We start from the raw sequence: 21,182 nt of genomic DNA, 5'->3' as shown, positions 1-21,182 counted from the left end.
ACCTTATTGAGTCTAAGAGGAACTGTTTCTTTTTCTTTTATTATAGATAAAAAATAAATAAATCCTGTGAATACAGAGTGCAGATAGAAAAATGATGTAAAGGTCAAGGATTTTGATGACTGGTTTCTGTTTTGCCTCTGATTGTGACTGGCCCCTCTATCATCATCTTTCTCGCTAAATAGATTAAAAGCCTGCTACAATGCAAGGTCAGGCACATTTAACCCTAAACATTTAGCTTATTCCACTGTCACATCTGCATCATCAAATTAATGTCAAGCTCATTTTTTTTCTCCTCTGAGAGGCTAAACCTTTGTGACACAGAGCAGGGAGGATCCAACAAGTCTCTTTTCATTTACCTCAAAATGAGGAAGGCAGAATGATGTGGGGCCAAAAGTCTTAATACAACAATCTTATTTCATGGATGATACTGCCCTTTCCCCCCTTTGTGTGCCTGTGAAGTTGATTTGAAGTCATGGCTACTCCTTTTGATATGAGGCTGGGTCAGACCAATTTGCCACCTGGTGAGGAGGGGGAAGTAGGGAGGTACATTTTTTAATTGTCAGGTCACTTGGTGCAGGGACAGAAGATCCTTTGGGCACATTGTCTGTCTTTGTGTGAAGGACCAGCCATCTGAAATCCCCCACCTCATTATGAGAGAGGGAAGATTAATTGACCAGTTCACTAACTGGCAGCCTCAAGACTCGATCAACTAAGCAAGGGAACTCACCAATTAAGACTGGACTACAGCACCTTTTCTTATACCAAGAGTAATCCTTTTTATTATCATTAGTCTCTATAGTCCTGTGAGGAAGATCAAGGCCAAGTTGCCCTTTGTCAAAGGCTCAAAAAAAGACTACAGGCTGTGACAGCATGATTTAATGTTAGTGATAGCATGGGTTACTCCAAGCACTGTAGGGCACAGCTCACTAAGGTTGCAATAAACATGCACTTGCATGAGCTAATCAGTTTAATTAACAACACCATAATGGAAATGCTGCAAATCAGTTGTGAATGTCAGTGTACTAGGTTGTTAATTTTTTCCCCATACTTATACCTGACTAAAATTTAAACAAACAGCAGGCATCATACAGGAGTTATTGTTCAATGACAGGGAGCCAGATATATGAATTTCATGAAATCTTTGGGGCTCTAGAGTCCTACATTATACTGCACACCAGCTTGGTCCAGATCACAGAAAATGTAAACCCATTATAAAAATAACCCTAAGTGCAATTCATTTTTCAAGTGAAGGCCAGGCCAATTTCCTCTACAAACTGCCAATGCGACATTTTGGCTCAGATTAAACTTAATATTGTACATTCTTTATGTCCTTCCCCTTATAGCTTTTGAAGTTTCTAACCAATCTTTTTCTTGAGATTTCAATTTCAGTGAAGGATGTTGTAACAATCGTTCAAAAGCACAAGCCCAAGCAGCAGAATTCACACCTGTGATTTTTCATTAGCTGCCATGATGTAAGCTTTAAAGAAAAAAAAAAAAAAAAGCTTTAAAGTTTTGAGAAGCACAAAGTGCACTTTATTTTCACTATTATATTCATCACATTTATAGTACATGGCACATCACACCTAAAACGCTGTTTATATGCAGAGAGCTTGTTGCTGTTAAAACACCATGTGTTACGATAAAACTAACTGGAGGGGATGGATATGTCATGACCACAGAGGTGTCAGGGATCTGGTGCCAACACCTGTCGTTCCTAGGGAGCTTGCATCTTCAATAACAATACTGACTTTGACATGAAGCATATAACACATCCATGCATATACACATACTCAAATACACACACACACTCTCGCTTTGTCTTTTGTGCACACACAAATGCTTCGAGGGGGAACACAGTGCTGAAAAGATGTCATCATCACTCTCTTCAGGAGGCTATTATGGAAAGGAAGCTAATATACTGCGCAGATATTCCAGCATCTTTTTTACCAAGGGCTACATATCCCTTGTGGGTGATCGGTAAAATTGGTTGACATTTTCCTGGCTCCAATTAACCTTCGATTTGACTCTCAGTTTTGCCTGTCTTCTTTTATTGTCTTCTTGAAAAAGTGGCAAAGGGACGGAACATTTTGAAACACAAGAAGTGTTTCCTGCTGTTGACCATTTCCTTTTTTGGCCTAATTGTTCTCTTTCCCTGTGGATGACCACAAAATGGAGAGAAGATGTACTTCATCAGTAGGTCATGGCATTCTCTACTGAAGGTTAATACAGTGCTGCTCTTTATTGAATTGTATAAAATACGGTTTGAAATGAAAGATGAGTGCCACTATATTTTGTTCATGATACAACTGGCAAATATGTATAAAACTATATGGTAATATCACAAGTGATCATGCAGTCTTCTTGTTGAAAATACATTTTTGCCTTTTTATCTTTTCAATATTTAAGTCCACCATTATCTCTATAGATCCCAAGGAATTCTGCTTTGGAACTATATTAGTTGTGGTTTTATGGGTCAGCAGTTTGTATTTGTCTGGATTACAGCGATTACAATCATGTGTTTAGCTCTAAAGAACCCCTCCCCCACATCACTTTTTCCATTCTTTACCGTGGTTCATTCAGAGGTCATGGACTGCTTAGGTTATGCAGGATTTTTTCACGTGCAAACCAATTTGATGATTTACATATCCCTTCATCTTCTACACTTCCTTCTTCCTTCATGGCACCAGATCTTCTCAAATGAGATAAAGGTGCTTGAAGTTCCTCATGGTATTCAGGTTTCTAGACTACAATAAGAAAAGAGGAACGGAACTTGTTTAGAGGATTATCTCAGTTGAAACATCAACCAGACTACGGCTCCTAGCCCACAGCAAATACAACAATATTCTGATGAAGATGGACTTTATGCACCCACAAAAGAAGCTGAATCTGTGTTGTGGGAATAATTTGGATTTGGTAAAAATGCCAAATGTCTTGCTGAATTTAAACAAAATGTAGCACTACACCAATAGCCAGGAGGATACAAAGCTGCTCACAGAAAAAGATTAACTTGTTGCTTTATTGCTTCCAATTCATATTATGTTCATCGTCAAAATGAAAGCTTTTCAGTGAACAGCTGATCTAAACTTGCTGTGATAGTGCTTACACTCAAAACAAACATAGATGTGCATGCACAGATGCTCACATAAAGGTGTGTATCTGTTGCTCTAATGTACTGTCAGTCTGTACACTTACTCTGAGGAATAGCCTTCAGATCCATGATGGCATCTTTATGCCCTCTATACAGTTGTAACACTAGTGCATAAAGAGTACAGTCTTCTATACAATAATCAATATTTCAATGCATCTCGTTCTCTCCATCGTCAGTAATGATTTGATGGCAGGAAAGTTGAGGTCGTGCAGTGGTTCAACTAAGGCATAAAACCACAGTGCAGAGCCTGAACACAACTGGCATACATTATTAAAATCCCACGGTCACAAGGAAGCTCACATTCTATCCAGCAACAGAGCAAAGGTAGTGACGCTCGTGACTGCAGTTTGAACTCACACTGAGGATACCAAGCATTACAAGATTTTCCTTCATAGCCCATTACATGAAGCCTTTCAACTCAATGTTTCCTTGAGGGTATATGCATGTAGGTGTAGTAAAAAATGACATGGATTAATAGTCTATCCAGTTAAAATCTTGCTTTGAACCCTCTGAAGTTTTTGTGACATAAGATGTAAAAGAATTTTGTGGAGCTTATTTATTATGAATCTAAATATATTCCTTTTGCACTATGGTGACACGTTGTTGAACAGTTTCACTGTCGCATCCATTTGCTGGATATGAAAGTAGGTTAGACAGACAGCTCACCTACAGCAGCTACTCAAGCTACAGTTATGCTTCTGCATCAAGGTGCATAGCGGTCTTGCCGCAGATGCCTCTGACATAAGAGATAAGTGATTTATAGAGCAGCATCAAGTCTCACCTGAGGACGGTCATCGCACCATCACAACATTGATTTTGTATTAAGCCTCAAATTATATACCCCAAAGTAATTCACATTCTTTGATTCATTGTAAGAGCATGAATGGGTACATTTTCATTTAGCTATGGTATATGAAGCAGTCAAGGAGTCGGAAATAGGATTAATGAGATTCTGGTGGTGCTATGTTAAAGCCAGTAACTGATCTAGTCACTCGTAGGCCAGGGGTAGTAAATTAGATCATTCCTAAGCCGGTAACACGCTTGCCCCTTTCAGCAGATCACAGGGTTTGTAAAACTGCATTACTTTACGAGTAGGGTTCCTGGACTAGGCACTGAAAGCTTAGCAGCCAGTCCACTGGACTGGTATCTACCCTTTGTAGGCTGGTAACTCACATACCTGGCTTTGCATCCCAGCATTGCATTGAGAACATCCAGTGGTCATTTTGTGTGCAGTGTGTCTTTCACAGGAGAGCAGCCTTTTGAGTGGTAATTGATTAACTATCAAGAATATTTTTGACCAGTTATGCATGTTGGTATATAGGTTAATTTGAATACACAGGCACACACACATTTACACATACACACAAAGTGATTTATTGGCTAGCAATCTGAGGTTAAGAAAAAAAAATGATGCTGCAGAAAGGCAACAAAGTAGCAGCAAATGTAAATTGTGTGATTGCAGCCAACGATCACGTCGCTGCTGGCCAGGTGGAGAATGTGTGACATGCGCTGGTCTGAGGCCACCACCAAGTTGGTGTGTCGAATGATTGAGATTGATGCGCTGCCAATCAGTGGAACAGGACAGGGGATTCAAAGAGCTACAGTAGTTCGGAACCTCGAGCTGGAGTATGTTATGCCATCAGGAGGTACTGTAACTGAACGTATTGAGGAGAAGAAGTTTGAGGTAAAAGTCAAGCTAGCCAGGGCAGACAAAATGGTTCTGACGACAGATGGCTGACACTCTAACAAACAAAAGCTACATGTCATTTCAGTTCCTTGATGCTGACTGCAGTCCAGTGTACTCAAAACTTCTCCATGCGGACAATGGCTGCGTTGTCTAGATTAGTCTATGGAGCACCAAACTAAAAAGGAAAGCAGCTCTTGTGTTCCATGTCATTAAGCATTTCTTTCTTAAAAATGAAGCAGTTAATGGACGTTAGGCTATCGAAAGCAAAATTAACCAATAGTGACATCCCCATTCAGCACAGAGCGAATTACTGACACTGAACTAACCTTTGCTAGTTTTAAGCCCAAAGCCAGCCTTCAATTCTGACTTGGCTTGACAAAATGCTGATTGAGTAATGCCAACAATTTGATGTTAAATTCATCTGTTGATGAAATTTCAGCCCCTCAAAATATGTTTTTATCTCAACATTGACAGACTTAACAAGTACTAAGCAACCACCACCAAAAACATAGTTTTATTATTACAGTAAATTGCACTGTGATGTGTTACCACTTCAATAGAAGTTTCTGCTGAATCTGTGCTGTAATAAGTTGCATGCTTATCTCTATTGTACAAGTTACCTGCATTGTTTGTGTCATTTACAGGATACTACAGCTGATGATATAGCTCAAGGACAGAGTACATCATTGTTTAATTTCCTACCTGTCACTGATAATGGTAAATGGGAATATGTACATGCTGGCCTTTCAGTTATAGCACTATGTTAACGTGTTGCTTTCTGAAAAAGCACTTATTCTTTTTCTGTCTGTAATAGAGCGATAAGTCTGATTTGGCTGTGATAACACAGCGTCAATCTAAACAAGGTTACAAAGGCTTGTGCCCTTGTTTAACAGAAGTACAGGCTACAAACACAGATGGCATCATGATCCACTACCATGCCCCAAATGTCCTAGCCCTGGTACACAGCTAGGGCGAGGTTATACAGAGCCTCAGATCTCATAGGGCTGGAGTGCTGGCTCAACGTCAATCACAGTAATGTTGGCTGACACATTGGTGAGGGTGGTGACAGGGCAAGGTTATGTGTCACTGTACGCTCATGGCCTGCATGAAGACCAGGACTGCCAGAGCTCTGTCTCATGTGAGGGGTCACCCTTAGGGTTTAGGATCCAAATTAATATACACTACAGTTGCAGTGCACCTATCAGCAAATTATTCCCCTAGTTCCTTGGCTTAGGGCCATCTTTGCCTGAAATTGTACCCATAGCAGCCTGAAATACACCATCATTAACACACATCATTATAATATATAAGGATGCTTGCTTTTTAGTCAGCATGATCTCAATTGCTGTCCTCACAGAAAATTAGTCAACCTTCTATTTTCTTGTCTAATATTCAATTACATACTGACGATCAATATAATCGCATAGTCTCTGTCTACAATTGAGAATAGGGCTACAACTAATGACTTTCTTTTCATTAGGAATTCATCTATGAATGTTTTTCTATTGATCTTTTGTTGGTCTATAATACATCAGAAAATACTGAAAAATATCCATTGCAATTTCCCCGATCACAAGCTGGCTTTGTTAAATTTCTTCTTTTGTCCAACCAAGAACCCAAAGTATTCAGTTAACAATGATATAAAATAATCAGAATAATGCTGATTATTTTTTGTGGATCACCTATAATTTAATAATCACTTAACCATTGCATAATGACCACTGAGCATATGAATCGGCCAATCTAAAATCCAAGCAATCCAAAAAGCAAACTAATGCTCAGTTGTTCATTATTTTGATGCAACATTACATCTTTACAGAACTTCAAGAACAACTAACTTATAGGCAGCGTTATTGCAGATCCAGCTTTTCCAGCACAAAACCTCGTTCGTCACTATGTTAACAATGTTGTCATGTTATGTATAGTTGTAGTTACAGATGAGAGCTTTACATGCAGTGATGATGTGTTGGTTTGAATGTTCCACTACTGGTGATGGATTGCTGAATTAGGTCCCTCTGAGTTGTGAATCACATTCACCTGGACAGTTGACATTTAATCAATAAACATCTGAACTGTTGCCATGACCCTGAGCCATAGGGATTTAATTTGGTTTCCCCGGACCAACTGCTGCTGCAGGACCCCCGCGGATATCCGAGACAAACCTCCAGTCACCTGTGGTTCATTTCAACGTCTACCCAGCACACAAAAACAAAAATCTTATGCTCTATTTTTTGCAAGACAAATAATCAAATGTTTCTCACAGTGTATAGCAATAATGCGTCAACAATAGAATAACAGTGAAAAGAACTGATGTGGTATGCTAATAATGACATGAAAGATATGCCCTTGTTGTGAATGTAGACTTTAAATTCACTTGCCTTCAATACCATCCTTCCCACCATCCACCCTGTAACAGTCTCATTTTTTAGCTTCTGTTTATACATAATGTAACATCAACATGTGCTTTATGTAGGCGCAGCAGTTCAGTCATTTAGCTTTAGAAATACTTGCAAAGGAAGAATCTCTCATCAGGTTTTATATTTAACACAAGATACTGAAACATGATATAATGTGGCCACAAAGCAATGAGTTCATAAATGTGGCATACATGAATCTTTCACCTCAATAAATATTTAATCTTTGCTCTGAATCATTTAAAGCAAAGCCCTTTCTGTTGTTCTTCGGGCAACATGTGCATGCAGTGTACACAGTTTTATCCCCATCTCTCTCTCTCTCTCTCTCTCTCTCTCTCTCTCTCTCTCTCTCTCTCTCTCTCTATCTATCTCTCTCTGTCAGTTGGACAAGCTGCTCAGTGGCCCTGAAATATGGCACATTATGCCGCTCTGTTGATCAGCGTTCAGCGTTACACACTGAATCTGAATGCAATGTAAATGATATGATGATTCCCTCTAAGGCAACATTAACTTTACTACCGTTAAGCTTTTTCAAGTGCAAAGGTTGACTTCATGAGACAATGAAGTAAACAGTAGGGTTCACTTTAACTTAATGCAGTAGTGGCTGCCTACAATAACAAAAGCAATTTCTGATCATCATCAATATCATCGATAAAAAGGGGTAACAGTCTACACACATGAGATCAATGACTGTTGCATGATTCTTTTAATTAAGAGACTTGGTTTATATCTTTAAACATATAATCTGATTTGCCAGTGAGTTGACTATGCTGTCGAGTTAAAGGAGTCAACTGGAGGTCATTTGTGGTTTCTGGCTGAATGGGTATGCATATGTGGAAAGAAACACTAGAATATGCATGACTGCTATTAACTTCATGTTTAGCCAGCATTGCTTGTAGCTTAGCCGTGTATCATATGTGATTTAAATTAATATACATATACTGTATTTCATAAAAAGCAAGACTCAAAGCACTATAAGACAGAATATATGCTGCATCCTTCATAAATTTGTTGTTCAAGGCACAACCCACCCCACTTATTTACACAAGTTGATTCAGTGAAAACTTTTGTCTCCTACTGCTGAGAATATTGTACATCCATAGTCAGGTCAACTGCAAAGATCTGAACACACATATTTCTAATGCATGAAAATGCACAGTTCTACTCATTAAAATCAAGAATCTTACAGTTTTCCTAATCTTGAACAATTTGATAATGGATGTTGCTAGCAAGCTACATACAAAGACGTCATCCCCATTCTAAATCCCAACAACAAAGCTCGGACTGGTCAAATATTTCTCAAACTGTCGTCACTGAGCATGGCACCAAAACTATTTCAATGGGCCCATGTACATTTAATCCACATGTAATTTCATACACTTCACTTATCCTCACAGTGCATATGCCTCTCTGTTTGCCAGATCACAAATCTGACTGTAATCCCTCTTGGTTTTCATACGCTACATACAAATCAGGTTCAGCTCTACTCCACACCAGAGGGTGGCAGTAATCCACCTGAAGATGTTTGTTAATTGCTAAAAAGAGGCAGAAAGAAGAAGAAGTTGTGCACTTTTCTTCTCAGTTTAGTTACAACAATTACACCCATCAACAACAGCTAACTAGAAGAAGAAATATCCATAAAGCAACAAAAATGTCAGGATGAGTCACATTTATGTACTACGAGCAGGACAAAGGTTTTCCTGTGTCCCTGGGTGCTCCGTTACCCACACAGATGACTCAATGGTTGAGGTGATCAGAGATCAGGTAAACATGAGAACAGCTCAGTGCCCCATTTGTATGATGTATGTGTTGAAATTGCTGGGGCCGCTTACTTACACTTACACCTGGGAAGAGTTAAGACTGTGCAAATATTGTGATGGTCAAATTATCATCCATAGGTGCCTCCAACATAGCAAATGGTTTATAGTTCAGCATCCATTTTCACCTGTTGATTGCATGACCACAACACTAGTATGTCTTGCATTCCCAGGCAAATTCATTCACTGTGTGATATAGAGCAACAAGGGGATACTTTGCCATGAATAGCAGACACATTCATTGCAACCATTCAGCCACAGAAATCATGTTTAAATCCTGTCATTAACTGCGATGGAGAGCTGAAATCACAGCAAAAAGAGTGCGTGTTACTGAAAAGCAGAAGATCGTTGAGTCTTGCTTTATCTTGTCTATACTGTCAACAATCAAACTTCTAGTAGAAAACAACAGCTGACCTCCAAGCTGACCAATCATAGTTTGAGTAATCTCTACATGGTTTCTCTCAACACTCCACACACACCACAGATACACAAAGAGATGTGACATCCTGTAATTCTGCCTTAGTGAAACACTTCATCAAGATGGCTTTAAATTGATGACATCAAAATATCCATTCAAGTGGGCCAACAAGCATTCCTGACAAGAAAAAAATATATAGTACAATTTTAACAGGACATGCAGTTACTCTTTTAAAGCACTGCACTCAGCATCCAACCTATCACTTCCAGTAGTTTCTGAGTCACTTTCCATGTCCCTGTCTCAAACAACCAACAACAGCAAGCACTTGAAAAGGTTCCACTGAAAATGTGCTTTCTTGAATGTTTGTGGGCTGGTTACGGAACAGCTCAATTAGCCATGTGTACAATGTTCCAAAATAACACACACAAACATAGCAATGTCATGGCCTGTGTGATGACAACACAGCTTACCTCATCACTTCTCTCTTTCTGATGTCGATGGACTTTCACATTCTCCATCTTAACCGCTGATGCCTGTTTTGACAAAGCATATGACATACTCTGATGTCTGTTTTCACAGCTTTTTTACATTTTGTTCTTTCACCTAAGATGAATTACAAAATAGATAAAATTTCAGCAACTAATCAAATCACGTATTTGCCCTATTATTATAAATTGTAATATATTCAGTCTCAATTCTCACCTGTTCTCTTCCTGCTTGGTCTGAATCGCCTCTGCATCACCTTCCCTCTGATACTGCACCTGTATTGACCACAGGTGAGTATCAATATCAGTGTCATGTTCTGTTGGAAACAGTTCACAAAACAAATACATAAAGTCACACATCAAGTTCTGTTTTATGGCTTTTGCAAGTTTTCTTATTGAAAGTGTTGTTCCAAAATCTCAATCCAAATAAACCTTCTCCTCCTACAGTCTGATTACTATTACACCACCACCAAAAAGAAAAATGGAAAAGTGCTGTTTAACACCACAGAGACTAACAGCCCTACAATATGTAGCACAGTACTAATATACTGGCCTAATGCATTTGTTGGGCATGACTTAGAAATTTTTGGAGATATGTGGACCAATTGGAAAACACTAATCTACATGATGTATATGTGTGGGTGATGTGGATCACAGGTTGAGATCAAAGCCAATCAAGGCATATTTAGATGGATCAATACTAGCTTTAACAACACCAATCTATCTCTAATCCATTGTTTGCTGCAGTACACCAAATGTCAAAACTGCCCCACTGTGCACTATTAAGACACAATAAACACACAGCATTGTGAGTTCAAATCCTGTAAACTACAGTGCCAAAGTACCATATAGTATTGCATACTATCACAGGGGTGAGTCATTCTGGATAAAGACTGTTGATATTCTCTGAATATGAAATTCAGAAAATATCTCCTCACATGCACTAGCTGTCCGCTCTGTGTGTGCACTGAAAAAAAAATCTGTTTTTGTTGACAGCCATGGCTCTGTATTGGGAAACACAGAAAGTTCCTTGGACCAAGCTACACAACATTATTCCAGCCAATCAGCAACAGGTGGCGTTCATGATGGGACAATAAACTTAAAAACTTGACTTGAAAACTTGACATTTCACCCAGATGGCTGTGGTTGTGCAGGATGAAGCAGCGTGTGTTTTGATTAGCTCCATAACAATCGCAGCCTGTGAGTGAGGAGAGTAGAGTGCATTCGGTCTGTCACCTTGGAGATGATGAAAATAAATGGTGGTAGCGGTTTGATGAAAATGAAAAGTTGGGCTGTATGGCATAGTATGGACTATTTCTAAAGCTGAGAAAATTGTGTGAACTAGACTCAATAATGCACGCATACAAGATCATTTAATCTGATGCATGTCAAGTATGAAGGCATACAGAATTCACGATTCGTGTTTTCCTATAATTTGTATATTTGGTTTCACACCCGTAGTACATACATGGAAACTGATAGTCTGCCTTGTCATCCATTTGGGCCGGGCATCTTGATGCAAGATACTACCATTGATGTCAGAATACAGACTGTGTAACTGAGAAGATTTTTGTTGTTGAGCATGATTTAGGCCATCTAAATGTCAATACATTTTAGCACTCTTCAGTCGGTTGTATTTGCCAGCATAACATTATGAGCCAATTTGACACTTTATCAGCAGTATGGTAAAAGTACTACAAAGAGCCAAAATCTAAACATAATCATGTCAAAATCTTGTTTGACGTTATCTGTCTACATGAGAAAAAAATGTTTTCAGTACATCTCTACTCAGTATATAAGAAACTTCAGCAAACTTCCCACTATGACACAAATACCTGTAACACAGCTAAGCTAACAGTAGTAAAGACTAATTGTTTTTAGCTACATTTAAGCTAATGTTTTTGAGCTTATCTTGAGAGCTTTTAAGCTAGGCTAGGTTAAGTTAAGCTAACGTTCTTCCATATTTGAGTTTAGTTTGCTAACGCTGAAGATATATATTATAATTCTACTGTTTTGACAGAACTGAAGCTGGTGTTTTTAGGTAACATTTAATGACTCTGGACCATCTTGTACTGACTTAACAACCATTAACGTAACGTCACAACTTGCTTACCATGATGGTTCCACGCACTGAGGTGAACTCTGTCGTGTGCGGGACCGTGTTACCGCATACTGGTGCACTGGACTTTTTTCACTGGACAGTTTTCATGTCGGTCTAATATTCATAATAAGCCCCAGAGTCATTTTGTAAACTACATTCGTACATCTCGTGGGAGGATTGACGGCGTTCCAACGGCTATGTTAATTTAAATTAATGCGGCTCAGATTCGACCAATCACGGGTCCTTGTGGGCAGGACTTTATCACGTTCCAGCCAATGAGATGGGCCACAGGGCGCACAAGCAGAGGAATCAAATCTTATTCGCAGCAATTATTACAGTCGGCGCACATATATTTATCCATCCATAAAGTATGTGTTTACTATTTATAGAGTAAATTATGTCTGGACAAATTGAAAATCAGTGGCGATGGCTTTGACAATTGTAACCTTTTTTAAAACGCTTATTATAGTAGGGCATTTATTTGTTGCCTAGATTCACAGTAAAGGTGTTCACTGTTTATCAAATTAGCCTCACTTCAACTATTTTGAATCTATTTCAATCTGCTGGTTCATAAATACACAGTTTCAGGGAAAAAAAATCACAGCCACCTTTAAGTATATATCTAGCCATGATGGTTTATAAATATGTGATAGGTAGGGTTACTGTGATTAGTAATGCCCCCTGATGTGCTTAATACATGAAAACATACTTAGTGTGTGTTAACTGGATAATCACAGACATACCAGGATCACTTCAGGTACAGGATCAACTAAAAAATCTGAAAATAATTCTAGTTGGATACATCAGTCTCTACTGAATGGTAGGATTGTTACGCAGTTTTTGCAAAACACTGAATTAAATAAATCAAGGAATGAGTAGCTCATGGATTGCTCAAGATTGTTAAGGCAGTTGCTCTGGTCGTCAGTCAGTCATCTCTCAGGTGGAATGTCTCAAAGCCATAATCCTCCAAATCCTCATGAGCTGGACCTTTACTCCTGAAGTTACTCCTGGACAAACTTTAGACTATTGTGGGGAAAACTGAATTGGTCAAAAGTCTTCATGGGGTAAAACTAGTGGTGTACACAGGCCAGAATAATATGTCAGAAACGTGGATGGAGCTCTATAGAGCCTTATCATGCTGACCATGGTTTCAGCTCATCCTGTTGCTGTAATTGAGCTGACTAAATGATATTTATTGATTGGATATGCTGTGGAGTTCATGCCTTTTTTCCTGATAGTACTTGCCATGCAGGATGTGGGACAGATTGCAGGCTATCTTTTGAGTTTTTCTTGCGTATTGCTTATATACAGTATGGTTACTATATATGATACTCAGTTTTTGTGGTGTCATCTACAAGGCATTTAACCATCGCAGTAATATTTTCAGATAATTTACCAAACTGAATATTCCACACAAGTTAACAACAACAATCAATAATAGAATGGAATGAAAATGGTGATTTGCTTAATGCCAGAAAAACGTCTGCATCAGTCAAATCTGATGAGCAGATAAGCTTGGAAACAAATGGCAACTGATATGACAGATCAATAGTCCCATCTAGTGGTCAAAGAACGAACGACCACAGCCCTGACCTTTCTCAGACCTCTTTTGGTTTCTTTGGCCCCTTTTTCTCCCCAGGAACCAATATCCTCTGTAACATCCTCTTAGCCCAAGGCTGTGCACTACTGCTGTCCTCACCACTTGTCTTGTACTGGACAGAGGAGAGGAGAAGAATTCACTAACTTCACATGAGATGTAATGATGACTTTGTACCAACAGATGTCAGACATAACGGGGCTTTCTCGTTACTAAATAGCAGCCTATGAATTGGAAGATTTAAAGAGAAAAAAACATAAAAAGTAATTGTCATATTTTACTTTTGTATTATACACTTCAGTTTTAAGTCTATTTACTGAGGTATGTATTGTCCACATCTTATACATTACCTGAGATCTGGTGGTGTCTGTGTTGTTGTTTTAGGCTGTAAATCACCCTTATCCAATACTCTCACATGCACAAAGAGGCCACATTGAGTAAAAATGTATGTGAACATAAACTTGGTCACATAAGTGGGAAAACCTTTATCTGTGTAAGATAAGATAACTTTATTGATCCCAGGCCAGGCAAAGTTTCATCGTTACAGACAGCAAGAATAAAAAGGAGACTCAGAAAAAGAGCAAACAAAAAAGAAAAGAAACAAAGAATGCAAAATAAAATTAACTATATGTACATTATATTCAAAAAGAATATAAACATGGTATTACCTTGAGAAGGACACTATGGCACAATAGTAATATTGTACAGGATTGTTGCACTGTGTCGATGGCCACAACAAAAACAACATTACAACAACAATCAGAAAATAATGCTAATCATGATAATGATACTTAGCACCACAATTATCAATTCAACTTCACTCACTGAATCACTTAAGTTTTGGGGAGAGTTTCTTTGGAAATAAAAATGATTGTCAATGTTGTCACATTCCACAGCAGTAGGTGGTGGTAGTGCGTCTCTTGTGGCCATTTATTTTAAAAGAGTGAAAAAGAGAAGTGGGCTTTACCAGGAGCTCGTGCCACCAGTTGCTGTTGTAATGTTAGCAAGTCAAACAGCGGAGGACTACTGTCGGAAAGCGGCGGCGTGCATTACTGCTGCCAAAGCATTTGGATAAGGTAACTACATGGGGACAGTGTCAGTTTCAGCATGAAACGTCAGTGAAACTACTTTTCCTTTAAGTAACTTCGCATTTTTCCACGTTGTTTCGGTCACACGAGCTAGCTAACTGTAACTGTCGCTAAGGTGAAACAGTTGGCCGACTTGCTCTCTGCCACGGTGCCGTTCGTTGGGAGAACACGCTTAACGTCAAAAGCTAAAGCTAACCAGCTAGCAGTAGCTGCTGTTAGGCTGTTAGCTAACGATAGTTCTGTCCTCAAGTGTTCCCTGTGAGCTTCATACACTGGCACGTTGTAAATAACGTTACAGAACTGTCCAAATTATGGCTTCAGTTTTAACTGTTGGATGGAATAAGTTAGTTAGGTTAGTCAGGTTAAATGACATTAAATGTTTCAGTTTGTATTTCGAGTCGCATAGGCAGGTTTATGATGAACCACTGAACCGTTGAAGAGTTAACTAGCTGTAACTAACTTGTATTGTCAGTAAAATGGCGTTACCTTCTGTTAGCGTTTCAAACATTAAGTACAGTGATTAAGGTGCTGTCACTTTTAGGTGTGGTTTCATCCTGCTCTTGTGCGTTGTTCTGTTTGCTTTGGTTCGTTTAGTTAGATAGCTAATAAGGCGTGAAGGCTGCAATTCAAACTTCCACAACCACACCGAGACTTAAAAGGAGCCATCGGTCCGCAAGTGAACTCTGGTGCGGTTTGTCTGCGGTGCGAGCGCAAAACAACCAGTCAGAGTAGATATGTGGCCATGTGAAACCCAAAGATACGCTGTTGTTGTTGTTAAGGAAATGATCTAGTCAGGCTATATAAGTAATGTAACACTGTTCAGTCTCTGGTGACAGTGCAACACTTTGTGGGTTTACCCATGATTTTTCAGAAAGTAAAAATGGTCAGAAATATCCATATGAGCTTACTTTGCACTCTACAGACTTCTTGTTGAGCTCTGTATGACTGCCATACTGTCGGCCCATTTGGTCAGCTGCTTCAGTTTAAGCAAAGCAGACACAATGTAGATAGAAGACCAGCTCAGGCTGCCAAGTATCTGCTCTTTGCTTCGCTGAGTGTGGGATTCAAATTGAAGGTGCATTAGGTCAGGGGCACAGAATGGTGTCATCTGTCCTGGGGTCCAGTAGATTTATGACAGCACTGCCTGATAACCACCGTCAGCTCTGATGTTAGTTCAAAACATTTTTTAATCCAACATGAATGCTAAGCTTCCATAGGAATGCTCACTGAACGTTTGGCACATTTTTACTGCGCATCGATAACTGTGGTTCAGTTTGCGGTTTAACTTATATTACAGTTGTTGGATTCCCATTGTGACAAGAGAGGTGACATTTTAGCATTCAGCAGTTAAGCAGATTACATATTAATATTCATAGCCAACTATGAAGCACTGATGAAACACAGATGGACATTTATTTACCATTTTCTGACATTTTATAGACACAACTAAACAATTACACAAGAAAATAGCTGACAGGTTAATCAACAATGAAAATAATCATCAATAGCAGGGGTACAACAATCATGCCTCCTATGAGGACATGATGTATTGTTGAATGCTAATAAAACAGCGATTTTTATCTTGATTTATTAATCTTGATTTCTTAAGAGCTTAAATTTTACTCTTGGGTCAAAAAGAAAGACGTATGAGAAAACCCCACAAGGCAGTGGAGCAGAGGCAGTTAGATGTTTGTATGAAGAAGTCTGTTACATACATACAAATCTGAGTTGTGATTTTTAGTTGTATCCTTACTGTAATGTTGTAATTGGGATGTTCCTCACAGGCTGGTCCTTCATTATGTGGCGAGGGGAGCACAGTCCACGGGCTTTCCAGGCCCCAGTGGATGTCCATGCCAGTGCAGATGGCCAGGTTTACATGTTCAAGAGGAGGCCGAATGAGTCTACTGTATCTTCGGATGATGAGGAGCTCAATGTCATGGAGATGAGGCCGCGGGTTTACCAGGACCAGGACAGGCTGAGGAACGTCCAGCTGTTGGAGCGGGAGGTGTTAGATGGTGACAATCTCAACAAGCTGGCATTGCAGTATGGCTGCAAGGTAAATCATTTTGACAGTCACTGAAGTTTTGTTTTAATAATTTCTGGTGTTTTGATCTCCTCAGTGGCATACTAAGTGTTGACCTTTATGTACCTTCATTCTGTTTCTGCCAACAGGTCGCAGATATAAAGCGGGTGAACAACCTTATGCAGGAACAAGATTTATTTGCACTGAAATCAATCAAAATACCAGTTCAGAAGCACAGCTTTTTAACAGAGACTTACGCAGACCTAAGTGACCCTCAAGAAGAAATGCCACATTCATCTCCCACACCAGTGATGCCTCAGGACAGAGCCAGAGCCCAACCACATCTACAGGAGGTCACAGACTTTCTAATGGAGGTAGACCACGATATCGAGAAACTGATTCAGACCACGAATGATCAAGATGAGGATTTTTTGGTTAACTCAGAGAAACAGCAAAGGTTCGGTTCCAGAGGACACCGCCTGACCAGTCACGGTGCAGACTGGGGCATCCAGTGGTGGAACGCTGTAGTTGCCATGCTCCTGATAGGCATCGTTCTGCCATTATTTTATGTAATTTATGTTAAAACAAAAGATAATGGAGCAGTTTCACCAACTGATAGTAGTGGTGCTATACAGTCATCCATCACCTCTTCAAACACCTCAGGGCCAGGCCTTGGTAAAAGAGGACTGGAGTATTTTCAAGAACCAGGATAGTGCAGAGTTGAGTCTCAGAAAACCAGAATCATTGTTTAAGACTGTTGGGTTGGTGGTCACAGAAGTCGACAATCAAGATGAAGCTAATTTTATGAACATCTCAGTGCAATACCACCATGTATCTACTTTCCACCAGTGAATTTTACCTTTTATTTTATACTATAACTGTGATGCTTGAGGCAAATACTTTAGCGATTGTCGTGAAGTGAAATGGCTGCCCACTGTCAGAATTTTTTTGCCAATTTCGGATGCTAACATTTGATCAGACAGCCGTCATAGAGCACCGTTTATCGAAATATTACTCATGATACTGTTTATCCTTTGCTTTTGGTGTTTTTTGGGATTGCAGTTCATCAGGTACTCTATTTGATGTATTAACTGGTTATGCAAATATCAGCAGTGGGTTGCACCAGCTATGCGTTAAGCTTAGATGTAGCCTAGTTTGAGTGTAATTTCTAAGAGGGACTCAACATGCTGCTAAAATTTTAAGGGTTGCACCAACTGAAATCGTAACACAGACGTAAGTTACAGGTTCATTTTACACTTAACCCTGAGGAGGTGTAAAGTCTTCTGCAAAATAGTGGCTGGCATGGTGCTTCGTTTTGAAAGGTGGAGGATGAGGAGGAGCAAATCATACTGGCTGTTTCCTGTCTGCAGCATTCTCCATGATGGTCTACACACTACTCCTGTAACAGTACACCAACATTAACATAGCGTTACACTGTGTCATAGGGCTAGCTAAGCTGGTAACTTCACTAAATTTGCCATTAGACACTATTAACAACTATGAATTCATAACAGTTTTCATGTGTTTGTCATAACATTACAATTTCATCTTCCATTATATTACCCCTATGTTGTAGTTGATGGCTTCACCACTCAGTGTCGCTTATTTTACATGAGCTGTAGTTTCAAGTTGTGTTGTTATCATCTAATCATAATGATCGTCCTGTTAACATACATTTTTGTTGTTTGGTGAGTTTAAGCTGAGCTATTTTTAGCCTCTTTTGCGCAGCAGAGTGTACAAGGACTTTTGGGCACGAGAGACAACACAGTGATGAACACTACATTAAGAGTAGTGCTGATTTGCCACAGGAAGTGAAAATGTCAGTTTCTGCCGTAATATTTTGGTCAGTTTGGACTTTGCCAGAGTAGTTAAGATGATTCTTAACATCTCCATGGTGCAAGCAAACATTAACGCCGCTTCAGCATCAAACTAGATAGTTTCAAAGTATTGTTAAATGTGGAGTTTGCACTCTAACTGAAGAGAGAACTCGCATATAGCTGGTGCAGTGGGTCCGAAGGCATTTCTATGCAGTCTTTACCACAATCTGCCTTTTCACCAGCGCCTGTTGTCTGTATTAACACATCAAGTGACATCATATCAGTGTTACTATGTCACCAAAACTCTGAGATTGACCTGTGATTGATTGACATGGGTTTGAGCATTATTTGTGTGCCATGTTTGATGTAACTTATTTTTTGTCTGTGTGTTCATTGTTAAGTTATTGCCATGCACCTCATGCCTTCTCTGTTGGTCTGAATACAGCGCCAAAAGTGTAAATTGTGTTTACAGCAAGAATTGGATGCAGTATGTTTTATCCTGTTAGATTGTCTGTGTGTGACACCTTGTAATCTGTAAAATACAAGGTGGTACATTCTCAAAATGACAATTACTCATCAACAAGTTCCCCGAATGAGCTGTGAGATACAGCAAAGTGCCTTAGACCTTCATTGTCAGGTTTATGTAGGATTGCTGTCTGGCATTGTCTCATGGGTGCTTGAGTCCACCGTGAGCAGGTGGTGAATTTGTGTGGCTTATCTAATGCACTTTTTAAAGTCTAAATATTTCACAAAACTGGAAAAAATATTTTGTTGACAGTTTTCAAATGTTTATGCCAGTTTGTAAACCATTTTAAATGGAAACATTGACAGGGTGGATGTGCAAGAATGTTTCTAATCAGCATGTTCTATTTGAATACAATCTCTATAGAGTGAATGTGTCTCTGAAGTTTTCTCTAACACGTCTTATTTTTTTGTAATGTTTTTTCCTCCCAAGATTATTATATAACACCTTTTTATGTGAATTAGCATTATCCTCACAGACAGATTACTGGGAAGACAACTCACTACTGACAGCATATGAACAACTACATATACATGCATATTTTGTGGCTGTACTGTGTCTTTGGCAGCATGTATTAATACAAATAAGAATATTTTTGATTAGTTGCAATACACAATGTTACCAAAAGATGGTAGCATGCACTAAGTGTTTTGTGTGTGGTGTTGGCGGGATGGAGTCAGACAACCTTACCACCTGACAGCTCCTGAAGAAAACTGCTTGTGGGATAATTATATGGTTTGATACATTGATTTTTGATTACAGATGATTGTGATAATGTTTTTTTTAATGTTGATAAGCAAGGCCAGGTACACAGCATTGTCTCCGTGAACCAAACATGCAATCAGTAGCTAACTGAAGCACCTTACAGAGAGGCTGAGTTTGCTGCCTTCAGTCAGTTATTTACAAAATATATTCAAACACCCTTAGACACTGAAGTCAGAGTTTCTATTTATAAATCAGCACTGAATACGCATGTAAAAATACAAAGTAGAAATGACATTTCATTGCAACCAGCAGGATTTCAAAGGCTCAAAGTCGAAATGTTTTGCTTTCCCCTTCCATGCAGAAGTCAAAGCACAAGGTCAGCACTGCTAAAGCTAAAAGGAAATTCAGTGTCTAGACCCTGGATGCTCGCTGTAATTGGATCTGAACCTGGATATTTTGGTTGTAAAATGACATACCCAAACACTGCTGTCCAAACTGTTTGTACCAGACAGTTAAAGCCAAAAAACACTCCAATCCACATCTTAATGAGACATTTTAACGGCTGCAGCAACTTAAAAGGAAGGGAAATAGATTAGAAAGTCTGTGAATATGTAAAAATTCCTTACAACCATTGAATATGCACACAAAAGTCCTCTGCATCAAACAGTAGTGAAAAGCAAGCTGTATTAGTCTTTTCTGAGACCAGAGAACAAAAGTTGCAGTTTAGCTGTATCGCTGCAGAGGCTCTCTGCCTTTTATTATTACATGACCTGAGACCCTCATCCCATAACTACAGCTCACGTACCCTGCTCTGATCTTGCTCCAGGCCGCACAGCTCTGGCATCCTGCCAGCTCCAGGGCTGAGTCTTATCCTATCTCCCTTTTTTTACCTCCAACCTGGACACTTCTACTCCCTGCCTTTCTTTATTTGATGAAATCCACATCAAGTCTGCTCCTGTAGAGGACAGATTTACTTAATATGATCTGATTCTTACGTTCAACAATCCAAATATGGTGTGTCTGATGAGTATTGCTGTCAGATTTAAAAATGACCAAAATCTGCCTGTACGGCATTTGACTTAAATGTGATTAGACTTTTTTTCAAATTAATACATTAAGTGCCTGTAAATAAATTAATTTCCTTCATGCACACTCTGTGTGTGGGTGTACTTTTGGGGGTGGTGGCACAGAAAGGTCTTGAATCCAGGACATTTTTGGGGGGTAGAGCGTGCTCTTAGGAGGAGGGTGCTGAGGTGGAGGGGGCTTTCCCCTTGAACAAAGCACAACCATCCATATGGTCTTGGGAGGAGGGTAAAAGATTCACAACCAACCCGAAGCTCTGCAGCTTTAAGAAGTTTG

The 21,182-nt window shown here is 39.3% G+C and overlaps 1 protein-coding gene across 2 annotated transcripts; it reads left to right on the top strand.

Annotated features, from left to right (window-relative positions):
- The first annotated feature begins 14,634 nt into the window (after nt 1-14,634).
- On the top strand, nt 14,635-20,974 carry lysmd4 (LysM, putative peptidoglycan-binding, domain containing 4). Of its 2 annotated transcripts, none has more exons than XM_076732071.1 (3): nt 14,635-14,743; nt 16,540-16,811; nt 16,928-20,974. In XM_076732071.1, the coding sequence occupies exons 2-3, from the start codon at nt 16,554-16,556 to the stop codon at nt 17,489-17,491; spliced, it is 822 nt and encodes a 273-aa protein (XP_076588186.1). In that variant the 5' UTR covers nt 14,635-14,743; nt 16,540-16,553; the 3' UTR covers nt 17,492-20,974. The 2 variants fall into 2 exon arrangements, with proteins under 2 accessions (XP_076588186.1, XP_076588188.1); XM_076732073.1 differs by lacking the exon at nt 14,635-14,743 and adding an exon at nt 15,358-15,441 and having other exon boundaries at nt 16,928-20,906.
- Nucleotides 20,975-21,182: the final 208 nt, after the last annotated feature.

The sequence above is a fragment of the Chaetodon auriga genome, chromosome 6 (assembly GCF_051107435.1).
Source record: "Chaetodon auriga isolate fChaAug3 chromosome 6, fChaAug3.hap1, whole genome shotgun sequence".
Lineage (NCBI taxonomy): Eukaryota > Metazoa > Chordata > Actinopteri > Chaetodontiformes > Chaetodontidae > Chaetodon > Chaetodon auriga.
The sequence above is the reverse complement of the archived record's forward strand: the minus strand, read 5'-3'. Positions and strand labels throughout refer to the sequence as shown.